Source organism: Phyllobates terribilis, unplaced genomic scaffold (genome assembly GCF_046119375.1).
Source record: "Phyllobates terribilis strain yellow unplaced genomic scaffold, ASM4611937v1 Scaffold_1__5_contigs__length_1240528914, whole genome shotgun sequence".
Lineage (NCBI taxonomy): Eukaryota > Metazoa > Chordata > Amphibia > Anura > Dendrobatidae > Phyllobates > Phyllobates terribilis.
Window position 1 is genome coordinate 360,787,847 of NW_027362761.1, and position 13,137 is coordinate 360,800,983.

General features: G+C 44.0%; 1 protein-coding gene across 7 annotated transcripts in view; it reads left to right on the forward strand.

The window, feature by feature from the left end:
• Positions 1 to 13,137, forward strand: part of KDM2B (lysine demethylase 2B) — a 195,011-nt gene that overhangs the window by 40,006 nt on the left and 141,868 nt on the right. For all 7 annotated transcript variants that reach the window (XM_073676278.1, XM_073676279.1, XM_073676280.1 and 4 more), the window contains one exon: positions 8,310 to 8,416. In XM_073676278.1, coding sequence (XP_073532379.1) covers positions 8,310 to 8,416 — 107 coding nt within the window. The remainder of the gene's footprint in view (positions 1 to 8,309; positions 8,417 to 13,137) is intronic.

Sequence of the window (13,137 nt, forward strand, 5' to 3'; positions counted from 1 at the left end):
TCTCCTCTCCACCCTGCTTCAAAGTAGGAAGGCAGTCATGACCAGAATATATGCTAGAACCTGGAGTAAGATTTTATCCTCTTCGGGGTCTAGGGTCGAGGATGTGGTGCCTATGGGGAGTATTTTGGAATTTTTATAAAAGGGTCTTGATTTAGGTTTATACACCAGTACCCTAAAAGTCCAGGTGGCTGCTCTCGGGGCTCTGTACAGCGGTGATTTGGCTGGTGATTGAGTGTCATGATGTATTAAAGCATCATAGAAATCTAGGCCCATTTCTAAAGTAAAATTTAGTCCCATCAGATTTGAATTTGGTCCTGACAGCCTTAACGGACCTACTATTTGAGCCCATAGAATATGCACCCCTTAGGACTCTTTCACTTAAAACAGCCCTGTTGGTAGCTTTGACATCTGCCAGAGGAGTCAGTGATATTCAGGCTCTTTGTATAGCTCCTCCTTTTACTCAAATTCTATATGACAGTTTAATCTTTAAGCTAGACCCAGCCTGCCTTCCCAAAGTAGCATCCCGGTTCCATAGACTACAAGAGGCCTTCCTTCCTGACTTCCTTCCTTCTTGACTTCCTTCCTTCCTGACTTCCTTCCTTCCTGACTTCCTGAACCAGAAGGGTTAGAAGATGAGTAGTTGGATACCTGAAAGCTGGAGAAAGGATAGACCATTGTTTGTGTCCTTTTGGGGTTCTATGACGCTGCTTAAAGCTTCAACCCACAATTACTAGGTGGATTAGGGAGACCATTTCTTTAGCCTACTCAGTAAGTGGCAAGGCGGTCCCAGAAGGTTTAAAGGCTCATTCCACATGGGTCGTGGCAACTTCCCTGGGCGGAGGGATCGAACATCGCTATATTAGAGATTTGTAAGGCAGCAACCTGGCCCTCTCCTTCCACTTTCTATAGGCAATATAGATTGGATATGGGTGCATCTTCCGATCTCGCCTTTGGGAGAAGGGTGCTCCAGGCTGTGGTCTCTCCCTGAATTCTTAATTTCTCTGCAATTCTCTCGTGGTGTTGTCATGGGTGATCGCGAAAGACGTAGTTACTTACAGGTAACTGGATTTTTTGGAACCCATGAAAGCACCCTTATATTCCCTGCCGTTGCGTGTGGGTAAGCACTTCTTTCGCTAGGTTGGGGATTCTACACCTCAAGTTTGTGGTGAGTTTTTTTTTTTTTTTGTTTGTTTTTTTATCGTAATAACAATTGGAAGTGCTTTCATGCTCTGTAATCCAACCGATGCGAGGGAGAGTTGCCGCCCTTTTTAGCCTGTAGGTTTCCTCTCCTTGGTAGGCGGATCCCCTCTCTCGTGGTGCGGTCATGGGTTCTGAAAAATCCCGTTGCTGGTAAGCACCTAAGACTGATTCTGATTTACTTTTTTTTTTTTTTTTGTATTTGCATATTTTCAGTTGGAAGCAATATAGAAAAATTCTAACAGTCTTGTGAAGGCTTTTTTTTTTTGCGGGATATGTTGAAGTCTTTGGGCACAAAACTTCTTTTTGACTTCTTTCTATTTTGATTTTTGGGTGTTAGAATAAAAAAAAATTCATGAATTTTATTTTTATTTTTTTGTGGGAGGGTGGGGTAAGGATTTATGCCATTCTTAGTGTGGTAAAATTGATAAGGCAGCTATAATTCTTTCGGTCAGTACGAATACAGTGATTCCAAATGTATGTATTTTTTGTTTTGCTGCTTTTACACAAACAATTTTTTAGGAAAAAATAATTTTTTGCATCACTATTTTGAGAGCTATAACTTATATTTTTCCGCTGACGGAGCTGCATCATGGCTTGTTTTTTGCAGGACAAGATTAAGTTTTCAGCGATACAATTTCTATTTACATTTTGACTTTTTTAGATTGCATTTTATCCCCCTTTTTGTTCAGCGGTATGATAGAGCATAATTTTTTGCCACATTTAATTTTTTTAAAGATGTTCACTGAAGGAGTTGACTAATGTGACATTTATATAGATTGGGTTGTTCCCGATCTAGGTATTTTATTGGTATATTGTTTTTTTGATTTTGTGTTTAACTTTTTTACTAAGTCTCTCTATGGAACTTTAATAAAAAATAATGTAAAAAGAAAATAAAGTTTTGATTTATACCAATAAACATAGAAAAGAGGTAGGTTGGTACATTTGCTATAACAGTGAAAAAATCCTGGATAAAATAGGCCAAAGGATAAAACCTGGGTGCAATTATGTCAAAGGAGAAAAATATATAACCTTGTTAATGGCAATATGAATCAGAATGTTCCTAAAAAGGCAATTTGTATATGACAGAAAACAATGCACTAATATTTCTCCATGCTAAAAGCTATTTTATTCAGTAAGGCATTGGCAATAATTTATCAGTTGTAGAAACATGCATTTTACTCATATTAGACCAATATCTAGGATACTCCTTTGACAAAGTTTAAATTATAAAAGTTAAATACTCATTGCTGTAGTCCAGGTAGTTAGTCGGCCAGAATCCCCAACGCGCGTTTCGCTTTTGTCGCTTCCTCAGGGGGCGCCCCTATATATTGGTCCAATATGAGTATAATGCATGTCTCTTCTGCAATTGATGAATAATTGCCAATGCCTTACTACATGAAATGGCTTTTTGCATGGCAAAATATTAGTGCATTGTTTTCGGTCATATACATATTGCCTTTTTAGGAACATTCTGATTCATATTGCCATTAACAAGGTTATATATTTTTCTCCTTGGACATAATTAATTGCACTATGGCTTTATCCTTGGTCCTATTTTATTCAGGATTTTTTCACTGTTATAGCATGTGTTTACCCATCTACCTATTGGGTATGTTTATTGGTATAAAACAAAACTTTATTTGTAAAATTTAATTTTATAGCTGTATAGCTTCTCATTCATTCTCCTGTTTTGCTTATCTAATTGAGTCGCTAAACAAATGGGCACTATATAGAAATATGTTGGACTGGAATATGTTAAAAATTTTAATTTTTATTAGTTTGATCACTGATGCATTTCAATGCATTATACCTGTCAGTGCTACATTGACAGAAGGCCACCGTAGCTGGCAGACCCAGAGTCCGCCATTTGAACTCAGTTGCTATGGCTACCATTGGCAGCCTGTGATTACTTTGCCGGGGTGCCGGTCAGGTGGGAGAGCTCCCGGCGGTAATCTGGGCCAGCATAATTGCAAGGACGCACCGGTATATCCAAAGTCAGGAAGGGGTTAAATATCAATAAGTAAATTTTCACTTTACAATGATGTAAACTTTATTTACATGAAAACTGGAAAACCACTTTACGTGGATTTTGTACTACCTCCCAATTCCAAAAAAGTATGCTATGTAATGATTTGGAACGCTTTAGCCATATTTTGTTCACAACAGAACAAAACTCAGAAGTTGAAAGTCAGATATTTCTATTTCATTTAAAATAAAAAAAAAATCATTTACAATTTGAATTTGATAAAAGCAATATATCTTAAAAAAGAAAAAAAAAAAAAAAAAGTTTGGCCAGCGCAATGGCTACCATTGTGTAGCATCCATTCCTCATGTTACAACAGTTTGTAAACATCTGGGCAGTGAGACGACCTATTGCTGGAGTGTTGGGAGAGGAATGTTGTCCCATTCTTGTCTGATGTATGATTCTAGCTGCTCCTTAGTTCTGGGTCATCTTTGCTGGATTTTTCGTTTCATAATGCACCAAATGTTTTCTATTTGGGGAAAGGGCTGGATTGCAGACGGCCAGTTCATTACCCAAAATCCTTTTCTGCAAAGCCATTGACGCGCCCCCTTGGCCGTGGGGTACTCGGCAGCCGAACCTATGGGTGCCGGTATGGTTGGAATATCACGGTGGCTGGCCCGGTCCGTGACCAAGGGCGGTCAGTAAAAATAGTGTTCGTGACGCCACCTGTGGATTGCGGCTAAAGGGTGCCGCCGCTGCGTAGCACCCCTCTGGAGCTGGTGTTAAGGCAGCAGGGATGGTGTGGCTCTCCACAGGTAGAGCTAGCTCCAGGGCAGTGTAGGTGGTGTAAGTTGCGCTGGGCGTTGTAGTGCAGGGAGGGAAAGATGGCGCAGCTTTAAATAATGGACGGAGGCAGTATGGTGCGGTCATCCGAGTCTTTACTCACAGTTCTTATGACAGTTCCACTGGTGCACTGTACAGGTGCCAGCCTCCCACGTCGCGCTGCGTTCACCAGGCAGGGGGGGGGGGGGTTCAGCACTTCCTCAGGCAGATTAGGAGTACCAGACAGAACCCCACTTTCTTGTGTTCCTAGCTAGACCGTCTTCACGCTGGGTCTTTCTCCCTCCTGCCCTGCGCTGCCCACTCTCAATCCCGCTCGGGTGCTCTGAAGTTCCTCCTGTATGTTGGAGTTCCCGGACCTGCTTGACCTTCACAGGGATTAGAATGCGGCTTCGGCAACTGACCATATAAGCCAGAAGCCTCCGGTTTTCCCAGCCGAGGCGTAGAGTAACACGGCTGGACCAGGGGCCGGTCCCCTTCTTGCGGTCTACGATCCCTCTGTCTTCTGACAGATTTGGGGCGTACGGGTGCCGTCTCACACTCGCCGTGCCCCCTGGGATCCCTTCTTTAGATCGGAGCCTACTCCTCTGCTCCCCTCCTGGGCCTCTAGGACTAGGCCCTACTTGTGGAGCAGAGCTCCTAATGAGACTCTGCTCCCTGACTGTCTTCCTGAACTGTTCTTCTCAACTGCTCTCCTTTACTGACTGAACCGACCACCCTAAGATGGCTTCCCTATTTATACCTACTTTCGAAGTGCTCCTCTAAACTGCTTCCTCCACCCACACCCACTACTGGTTCCCTCCTACCTTTGGGTTCCCCCCCACTCCAGCCAGGGTCAGGGCTCAGCAGGAAACGCATTGCATCTTGCCCTTCCAGCCGGCCTGGAGCAGTGTAGTGTTGGATGCAGGTGTTGGGGTTCCGGTCAGCACTCCCTTACCTGAGAGAAGGGGATACCACACCTCTGGTTGATGTGCAGTAGCTCTGTGGCGACTGAACCCTCAGGGGCACCACACTCCCCCCTGGTAAAACACAGCACATCCGTGGGCTAAAACTGAGCAGAACACTGTATATTATTGACATGCAAATTTTTAAGAATGCATTCGCAAATAAGATTATAAAACTTTCTTCCCTTTATGGGAGGCACTTCACTTAAACGTTACAGGTTACCATAAAATTATAAAACACTTTTCATTAAAATTTCTGTAACCGGGTGTAACAGTAGCAGCATGAGGGACCTGTCCGCAAACCCTCAACGTAGGCCCTGGGCGTGGCTGCAGGGCATAGGTGATCCTGTGGTTGGACCATGTCTTCCGCCGCGCCAAGCAGGTTTTTCTTCTGAGGTCATGGTTGTTAATGTAAAACCAATAGGGTGCACTTTAAGAAGTGCGGAACTATTTACACAATTACTCTGGCTGTTTACAGTCCCCAGCCTGGAGTCTGTATACCCTGACAGGTAATTATGTACACATAAAACAACTGGTGGTACCCTTACGGGTGACTATTTACAGTTAGTCCCAACTACTGGCCTAGCAGTGGGATGCCTGCCTGGGGTACTGCTGGTTCTTACCTGACCCAGCCGGGTCATAAGGTATGTCCTGCGGGGGTGTGTCCTCAATTATATGGTACACTTGTAGGGCGTACCACTCACGCTCCCCGTGGTGACGTGTATTGGTGACTATCACCGGGGTATAGATTCCGGTAGGGATGGCCCTGTTCCAGCTTGGGCTCCACATCCCGGCGGTTTACGAAGATGTCCCTTGCAAAGTTAGGATCTCTGATAAAGCCCCACCCAGCCTTCAGGTCAAACTTTACCATGAGTCCCTCATCGCGGGGGCTGGGGTGGGCTGACTCCGCCTGACGAACTTGAGCCTTTACGGCCTTGTTCCGGGCCTCCAGAAGCTCGCAACGTGCCCGCCGAGCACACCGCTCCTTCTCCAGCTGCTGGAGCTCCTGCCTGCAGAATTCCTTCCTCTGCAGGGCTTTGGCCTGGGTCTCCCGCGGGAACCCCATCAGGTCCCCCCCCCCCTCCCCCGGTTGTCCCAGCAAGACTCCTCTCTCCCGGAGTAGGCAACCGGGGGCGCTCGTGTCTGGAGTAGCAGGCACGGCTGCTGGTCCTCGAACCGGGTGGACCAATCAAAGACCGGCGCGCCGTACACCCACTCGGGTGCCGGAGGTGGAGGCGCCGGGAGGGAACCAAGTAGAAGGTTCCTGGTTTCAGTGTCCGGGAGTGAAGGTTCCGGGAGGGCACTAAGTGGAGGATCCTCAGGGTCGGCGCCCGGGGGTGGAGGTTCCAGGCAGAGCAGTTGCTCCAGAGATGGCATGGCGGAATACGGGGAGTGCTGGTGAAAGAGGCCCAGGAGCAGGTCGGCGCTTGCAGCGCCCAGGACAGGGGATTCCTTCCTACCTGCTCCTGTGCTGTATACGGCCTCCTGGTGCTCCGCTGGCTCCGCCGGGGCTGGGGAGCCGCTGCTGGCATCCGGTGCTGCTCTCCGCCGTGCTGCCAACTTCTCTAGTAGCTCGCTCCTCCATTTGGTGACTGCTGCTTGCTGGGCCCGCTCCACTTGTTGGCTCAGCTCCAAGACTTCACTCTGGAGGAACTCCGCGTCCTCCGGGGATAGTTTTCCAGCTTCTCCCTCCAGGGTGAGGGGAGTAGCTTGCCACTGCAGCAGGCCAGAGGCGGAGGCTTGGTCTTGGCGTCCATCCATGCTGGCTGCCTGGTGCTGTCTGTCTAGACTGGTTAAGACCACACCCTGTCTCCATTCCTTCTCTCCTCCTCCTCTCCTCTTTCGGGGGCGGTCCCATGGCAATCTGCTGTCGGTCACTCCTTGCGACGTCCTCCCTGCCTTGACGGACACATCTATGCGGACAGTCACTGTTGCTAGGGGCAGGGTGTGCTTTTGGCGCCATTCTGGGACCCGGCCCACGATGGGAGGCTCCATATTGTTGTCTTTGATCACGCACATAATGGCGCCCGTTCTTCTGGGGCGGGCGCCACATTCAGTAACATAACACAGTTCTTTAGGCACACAATACCCGCCGATAACGGGTTGGTCACGTATCCTGTTTATGACGCCAGAGCTGACGCGCCCCCTGGGCCGTGGGGTACTCGGCAGCCGGGCCTATGGGTGCCGGTAGCCACACCATGCTCTTGTGATGGATGCAGTATGTGGATTAGCATTGTCTTCCTAAAATGTTCAAGGTCTTCCTTGAAATAGACGTTGTCTTTCTGCGAGCATATGTTCTAGAAACCTCTATATACTGCTCAGCATTGATGGTGCCTTTCAGTAGGTGTAAGCTGTCCATGCTATAGGCATTAAGGTAACCCCAGACCATCGGAGAAGAAGGCTTTTGAACTGTATGCCGATGAGCTGGATGGTCCATTTCCTTTTGAGTCTGCACAACACTGTGTCCGTGGGTTACATAAAGAATTACGATCTTTGATTCATCTGACCACAGAACCGTTTTCCATTTTGGGGTCAGTCCAATTTAAATGAGCTAAGGCTCAGAGAAGACTGCAGCGTTTCTGGATTTTATTGATGGTTTACATTTGTAGCTGCCTGTATGACTGAAAGCCGGAAGCTACCTGCAGGAGTAAAGTTCATTTCCTCCCGATAGCCGCACTTTCAGTACAGCTGCCAGGCACCTTTTCTAACGCTATTAACCTTCAGGTTAACCATATAACTATAATGTAACCCTATAATAATATTACCCGACATTGCAGTTTCTTTTTAATTTAAAAAAAAAAAAGAAATGGGGAAAAATGTCTAACTTGCAACTTCTGATACGTGTTCTATGCTCTGGTGTGAATAAAATATGGTGCTAACAAATTTACAAATCATTGCATTCTTTACATTTTACACAGCATCCCAACTTTTTGAGAATTGGAGTTGTACAGCATGTTTCCCTTAACTAGATTTTGATTAATAGACCTGGTCATATGATGGGGGAACGTTCTATTAGGATGTCTAGTTGTAATCTCCCAATAATACTGCTCTAGAGCATTTGGGGTATTTGTGAGGAATATTTATAGCTGCTGTCTGTCAGTTGTTCTCTGCATTGCCAGGGCTGGTTGAGCTTCCTCACAATCTTTCTCCCAAATGTCCTTTTTCATCCTTTTGCAAAGGCACAGCATTCGGGCCCTCAAATCCTAGTTCTGGGAGCTGTTTAGTTTGACCTCCTTAGTCCCTATTACCTACCACTTGAAGGCATCGTATAGATGAGCTTATTAATGTGTTCAAGTTTTATGACAGAAGCACTCTAAGTTTGTAACAACTGTGCATTCGATAATGCATTCCATTTCTCTTAGGTGGATGCTGTAGATTGGGTGGATAATATGTGGCCTCAGCATTTAAAAGAAAAGCAGAAGGATGCCACAAATGTGATATCTGAGATGAAATATCCCAAAGTGAAAAAGTAAGTAGTTATTATTATTGCTCATTATTGTCTGTGTCCAAGTTTTGTCCTGTTTTATGATAGTTTTTATGGTAGTGTATCCAGTGCTAGAATGCTGGTCAGAGTTGATGTAGTATAATTAATACAAATACTACTGCTTTCACAATGGTCACTGGAACATGTAAAGCTGAGTATCAATTTCAGTCTTGTCGTCATTTCTGTCCATTGTGGCTGTCTGTCTCCGTCAGTAATTTTAAGGCATTGACTCAAGGTAAACTATAAAAGTAAAAAAATAATAATAAAAAAAAATAAAAAATGGTAAACTGCCTATTAATAGCAAAGACCTGTGGGAATCTATGCATTGTTCAGTTTTGTATAGAAAAAAAATATTTTGCACACCAAGCAGTTAAAGGAACACTGAGCATGGCAAATCACTCAAAATCTATATAAATGAAAAATATCGCTACTATTTAGTTCCCAATTTCCAACTTTGCTTTGATACTACCTTACCTTGTTTTGCAAGTAAAGGGAATCTGCCAGTAGGATCAACCATCCTAAGCAGTCTATATGGGCATGTAGGTCATAGGAAGTCAAATAAATTGATACCTTGATATTGGTGTTCTTATTCCCGAGAAATCCATGTTTTTCGTTAATATGTAACTAAGCTCTTAAGATCTATGGGCCGGACTCTGATCTGCATGAGAATTTCCCTCCAGAGTTTATTTTAACCCCTTCATGATCGGAGCATTTTCCGTTTTCATTTTCTGCTCCCCTTCTTCCCAGAGCCATAGCCTTTTTTTATTTTTCGTTGAATTTGCGGGACAAGTTGTACTTTTAAACGGCATCACTGGTTTTATCATATCGTGTACTGGAATACGAGGAAAAAAATTCCTAGTGTGCTGAAATTGCAAAAAAAAAAAAAAAAAATGCAATTCCACGGTGGATTTTTGATTGTGTTTTTTTTTTTTTTGTTTTTTTTACCACGTTCTCTGAGTTCGTAGACGCCAAACCAAAAATCCAAAGTTTGCTACCAAATAAAAAAGATGGTGCCATTTTCCAGGATCTGGGGCCAAGTGAGGGCTTATTTTTTGCGTGTCAAGCTGACGTTTTTATTGATACTATTTTGGGGCAGATGTGATGTTTTGATCGCCCGTTATTGCATTTTATTTCAATGTTGCGACGACCAAAAAAAAGTAAATCTGGCGTTTAGAATTTTCTTTTCATTATGCAGTTTACTAATCGGATTAATTCTTTTTTTTATATTGATCGGGCGATTCTGAACGCGGCGATACCAAATATGTGTTTTTTTTTTTTTTTTTTTTTACATTTTATTTTGAATGGGGCGAAAAGGGGGTGATTTTAAACTTTTATATATTTGACTATTGACAGCGGCATTTAACTGGTTAACAGCCGCGGGTGGATCGCGATTCCACCCACAGCTGTTGTGGGCACATGTCAGCTGTAAGAATCAGCTGATATGTGCCCGGTTCAGTGCGGGCTCAGCGCCGGAGCCCTCACTGAACCGGGGTTGATGGCCTGGGGTGTACTAATACCCCCCAGGCTGCCAGTAAGGGGTTAAGGAAAGCAGGTGTTACCAGTGTGAGACATAAAGATCAGGAGAGCAGATAGTCAGTCATTACATGTCTCACACTGGTACTGTCCCCTTTTCATTGATCTTAATTCAATGATACTTGCAGTTTGGTGCATATGACCTGTGCTGTCTCTCTTCAGAGAGATTCTGGCTTGTCTCTCTCCAGCTCCAACACAACACACTCTGCTCAGCTTCCCCCAGCTGACTGACCAGTGAACACATGGCCTGGTTCTAATCATGGCTATTCAGGTGCACCTAATCGGGACCTGTAGTGCTAGGATTTTACGCTAGACTACTTGCTTTTCCTACAGGGGCCAATGAGTTGTTTTCTGACAGAGGTTTCAAATCCTTGCACATTCCTCTAAAAATAAATCATATATAAAACATTGTCGCTTGCTAATTCTAGTAAGCCAGAACTAGTCCGGAGGAGTGTCTATTTGTTTGTGAGATTTCTTCTCTCCTAAATATTCCACAATTACAGTTGTGCTCAAAAGTTTACATACCCCGGCAGAATTGTTGGTCTCTTGGCCTTGTTTCAGAGAATATGAATGATGATAAAAAAACCTTTCTCCACTTATGGTTATTGGTTGGGTGAAGCAATTTATTGCCAAACTACTGCGTTTTCTCTTTTTAAATCTTAATGACAACCAAAAACATCCAAATGACCCTGATCAAAAGTTCACATACCCCAGTTCTTAATACCATGTATTGCCCCCGCTAACATCAATGAAAGCTTGAAGTCTTTTGTTGTAGTTGTGGATGAGGTTCTTTAATTTCTCAGATGGTAAAGCTGCCCATTCTTCTTGGCAAAAAGCCTCCAGTTCCTGTAAATTCCTGGGCTGTCTAGCATGAACTGCGCTCTTGAGATTTCCACAGAGTGGCTTAATGATATTGAGGTCAGGAGACTGAGATGACCACTCCAGAACCTTCACTTTGTTCTGCAGTAGCAAATGACAGGTCGACTTGGCCTTGTGTTTTGGATCGTTGTCATGTTGGAACGTCCAAGTACGTCCCATGCGCAGCTTCCAGGCTAATGAGTGCAAATTTGCCTCCAGTATTTGCTGATAACGTTCTGCATTCATCTTCCCTTCAACTTTTACCAAGTTTCCTGTGCCTTTTGTAGCTCACACATCCCCAAAACGTCAGTGATCCACCTCCGTGCTTTACAGTAGGAATGGTGTTCTCACCACTCCAAATTACCTTGTTCCATAAGTTTTGAGGCTTTTCTCTGTGCTGTTTGGCGTATTGTAGGCGAGATACTTTGTGGCATTTGCGCAGTAATGGCTATCTTCTGGTAACTCAACCATGCAGCCCATTTTTCTTCAAGTGCCTCCTTAATGTACATCTTGAAGCAGTCACACCACTAGTTTTCAGAGAGTCCTGAATTTCAGGTGATGTTGTTTGTGGGTTTTTCTTGTTGGTCTACCTGACCGTGGTTTTGGTTTTTACAGAGCCCCTGATTTTCCATTTGTTGAACACTGCTGACTGGCATTATTAACTCCTTGGATATCTTTTTGTATCCCTTTCCTGTGTTCTACAGTCTAACTACCTTTTCCTGTAGATCCGTTGACAATTCTTTTGGTTTCACCATGACTCACAATCTAGAAACGTCAGTGGCTGGATGAAAGATGCAAGAGACTGTCTGGATCCCAGAAACTCACTCAGCTTTTATGCACACACACTGATTACAAGCAAACAGGTCACAGGTGTGGATGTTATCTTTAGTAGCCATTCAAACCCATTTGTGTCAAATTCTGTGCATGTTATCAGGCCAAAAACACCAGGATGTGTGAACTTTTGATCAGGGTCATTTGGATGTTTTTGGTTGTCATTTAAAAAGAGAAAACACAGTAGTTTGACAATAAATGGCTTCACCCAACCAGTAACCATGAGTGGAGAGAGTTTTTTTTGTTATCATCCATATTCTCTGAAAGAAGGCCAAGAAAGGAAAAATTCTGCCGGGGTGTGTAAACTTTTGAGCATAACTATAACTGTGAGTGCTATTGAAAAGTGGAAGCATTTAGGAACCACAGCAAATCGGCCACGTGAAATTACAGAGCTGAATTGCTGAGTCATATAGTTCATAAATGTCACCATTGCTCAGCTCCCCAAACCTCTGCCATTAACTTAAGCACAAAACTTCATGGCATAGGTTTTGATGGTCTAGTGGCTTTAAACCTAATATCACCAAACACAATTTATGACTTTATTCCACAGTTGGCAAAGCAAGCCGCCACTGAACTCTGGAATAGAGGAAATGTGTTCTGTGGAGTGATGAATCCTGTTTATCTGGCAAACTGATGAACAAGCCTGGGTTTGGCAATTAGGAGAACGCTACCAGCGTGACTGCACTGTGCCAAATTGTAAAGTTTGGTGGAGGAGGAATCATGCTATGGGCCTTTTTTCCAGGTGTTCGCCTAGTCCCCATAACACCAGTGACTCGAAATCTTAATGTTTCAGCATACCAAGAATTTTGGGGCAGTTGTAGCTTCGACCGTTGTGGAGACAGTTTAGGGAAGGCCATTTTAGGTTCCAGAATGAGCAGTGCACAAAGCCAGATCCCGAACGACATGATTTAGGTGTGTTTGACGTGGAAGAACTTCACTGACCGCGAAGACCCTGACCTGAACACCATTGAACCTTTGGGATGAATTAGATAGGAAATTAAGAGCCATGCCCTCTCATCCAACATGGATGTCCGACCTCATTAATGCTCTTCTGGATGAATGGGGAAAAAAATCCCAAAATCTTGTAGAAAACTTTTTTTTTTTTTTTTTTAGAAGAGTGGAAGATGTTTTAGTTGCAAAGGGGGAATCGGCTTCATATTGATGCCTATGTATATAGAATGGGATGTCCAAAAAGCTTTTGTAGGGGTCTCAATACTTTTGTCCATACAGTATGTGATCTGCCTTTTCTGTCTACCTGCATGCAAATGTTTAGTCCTTTTGTTACTTTCTTAGAAGATAAACTACCGGATCAGGGGTAGTATGATTTTAATGGCATTCTTGTCAATCGGGTAGTTTCCTGTTTGGAATCCTTGGTGTCTTGTTCTCCACTGTGTAGTTTATACCTGTTATGCAAGGTCTGAGGAGTGAAGATGCACATACTGTATTAGCGTGTAATATCGTCTTTCTGACAGCATTGCGTATCA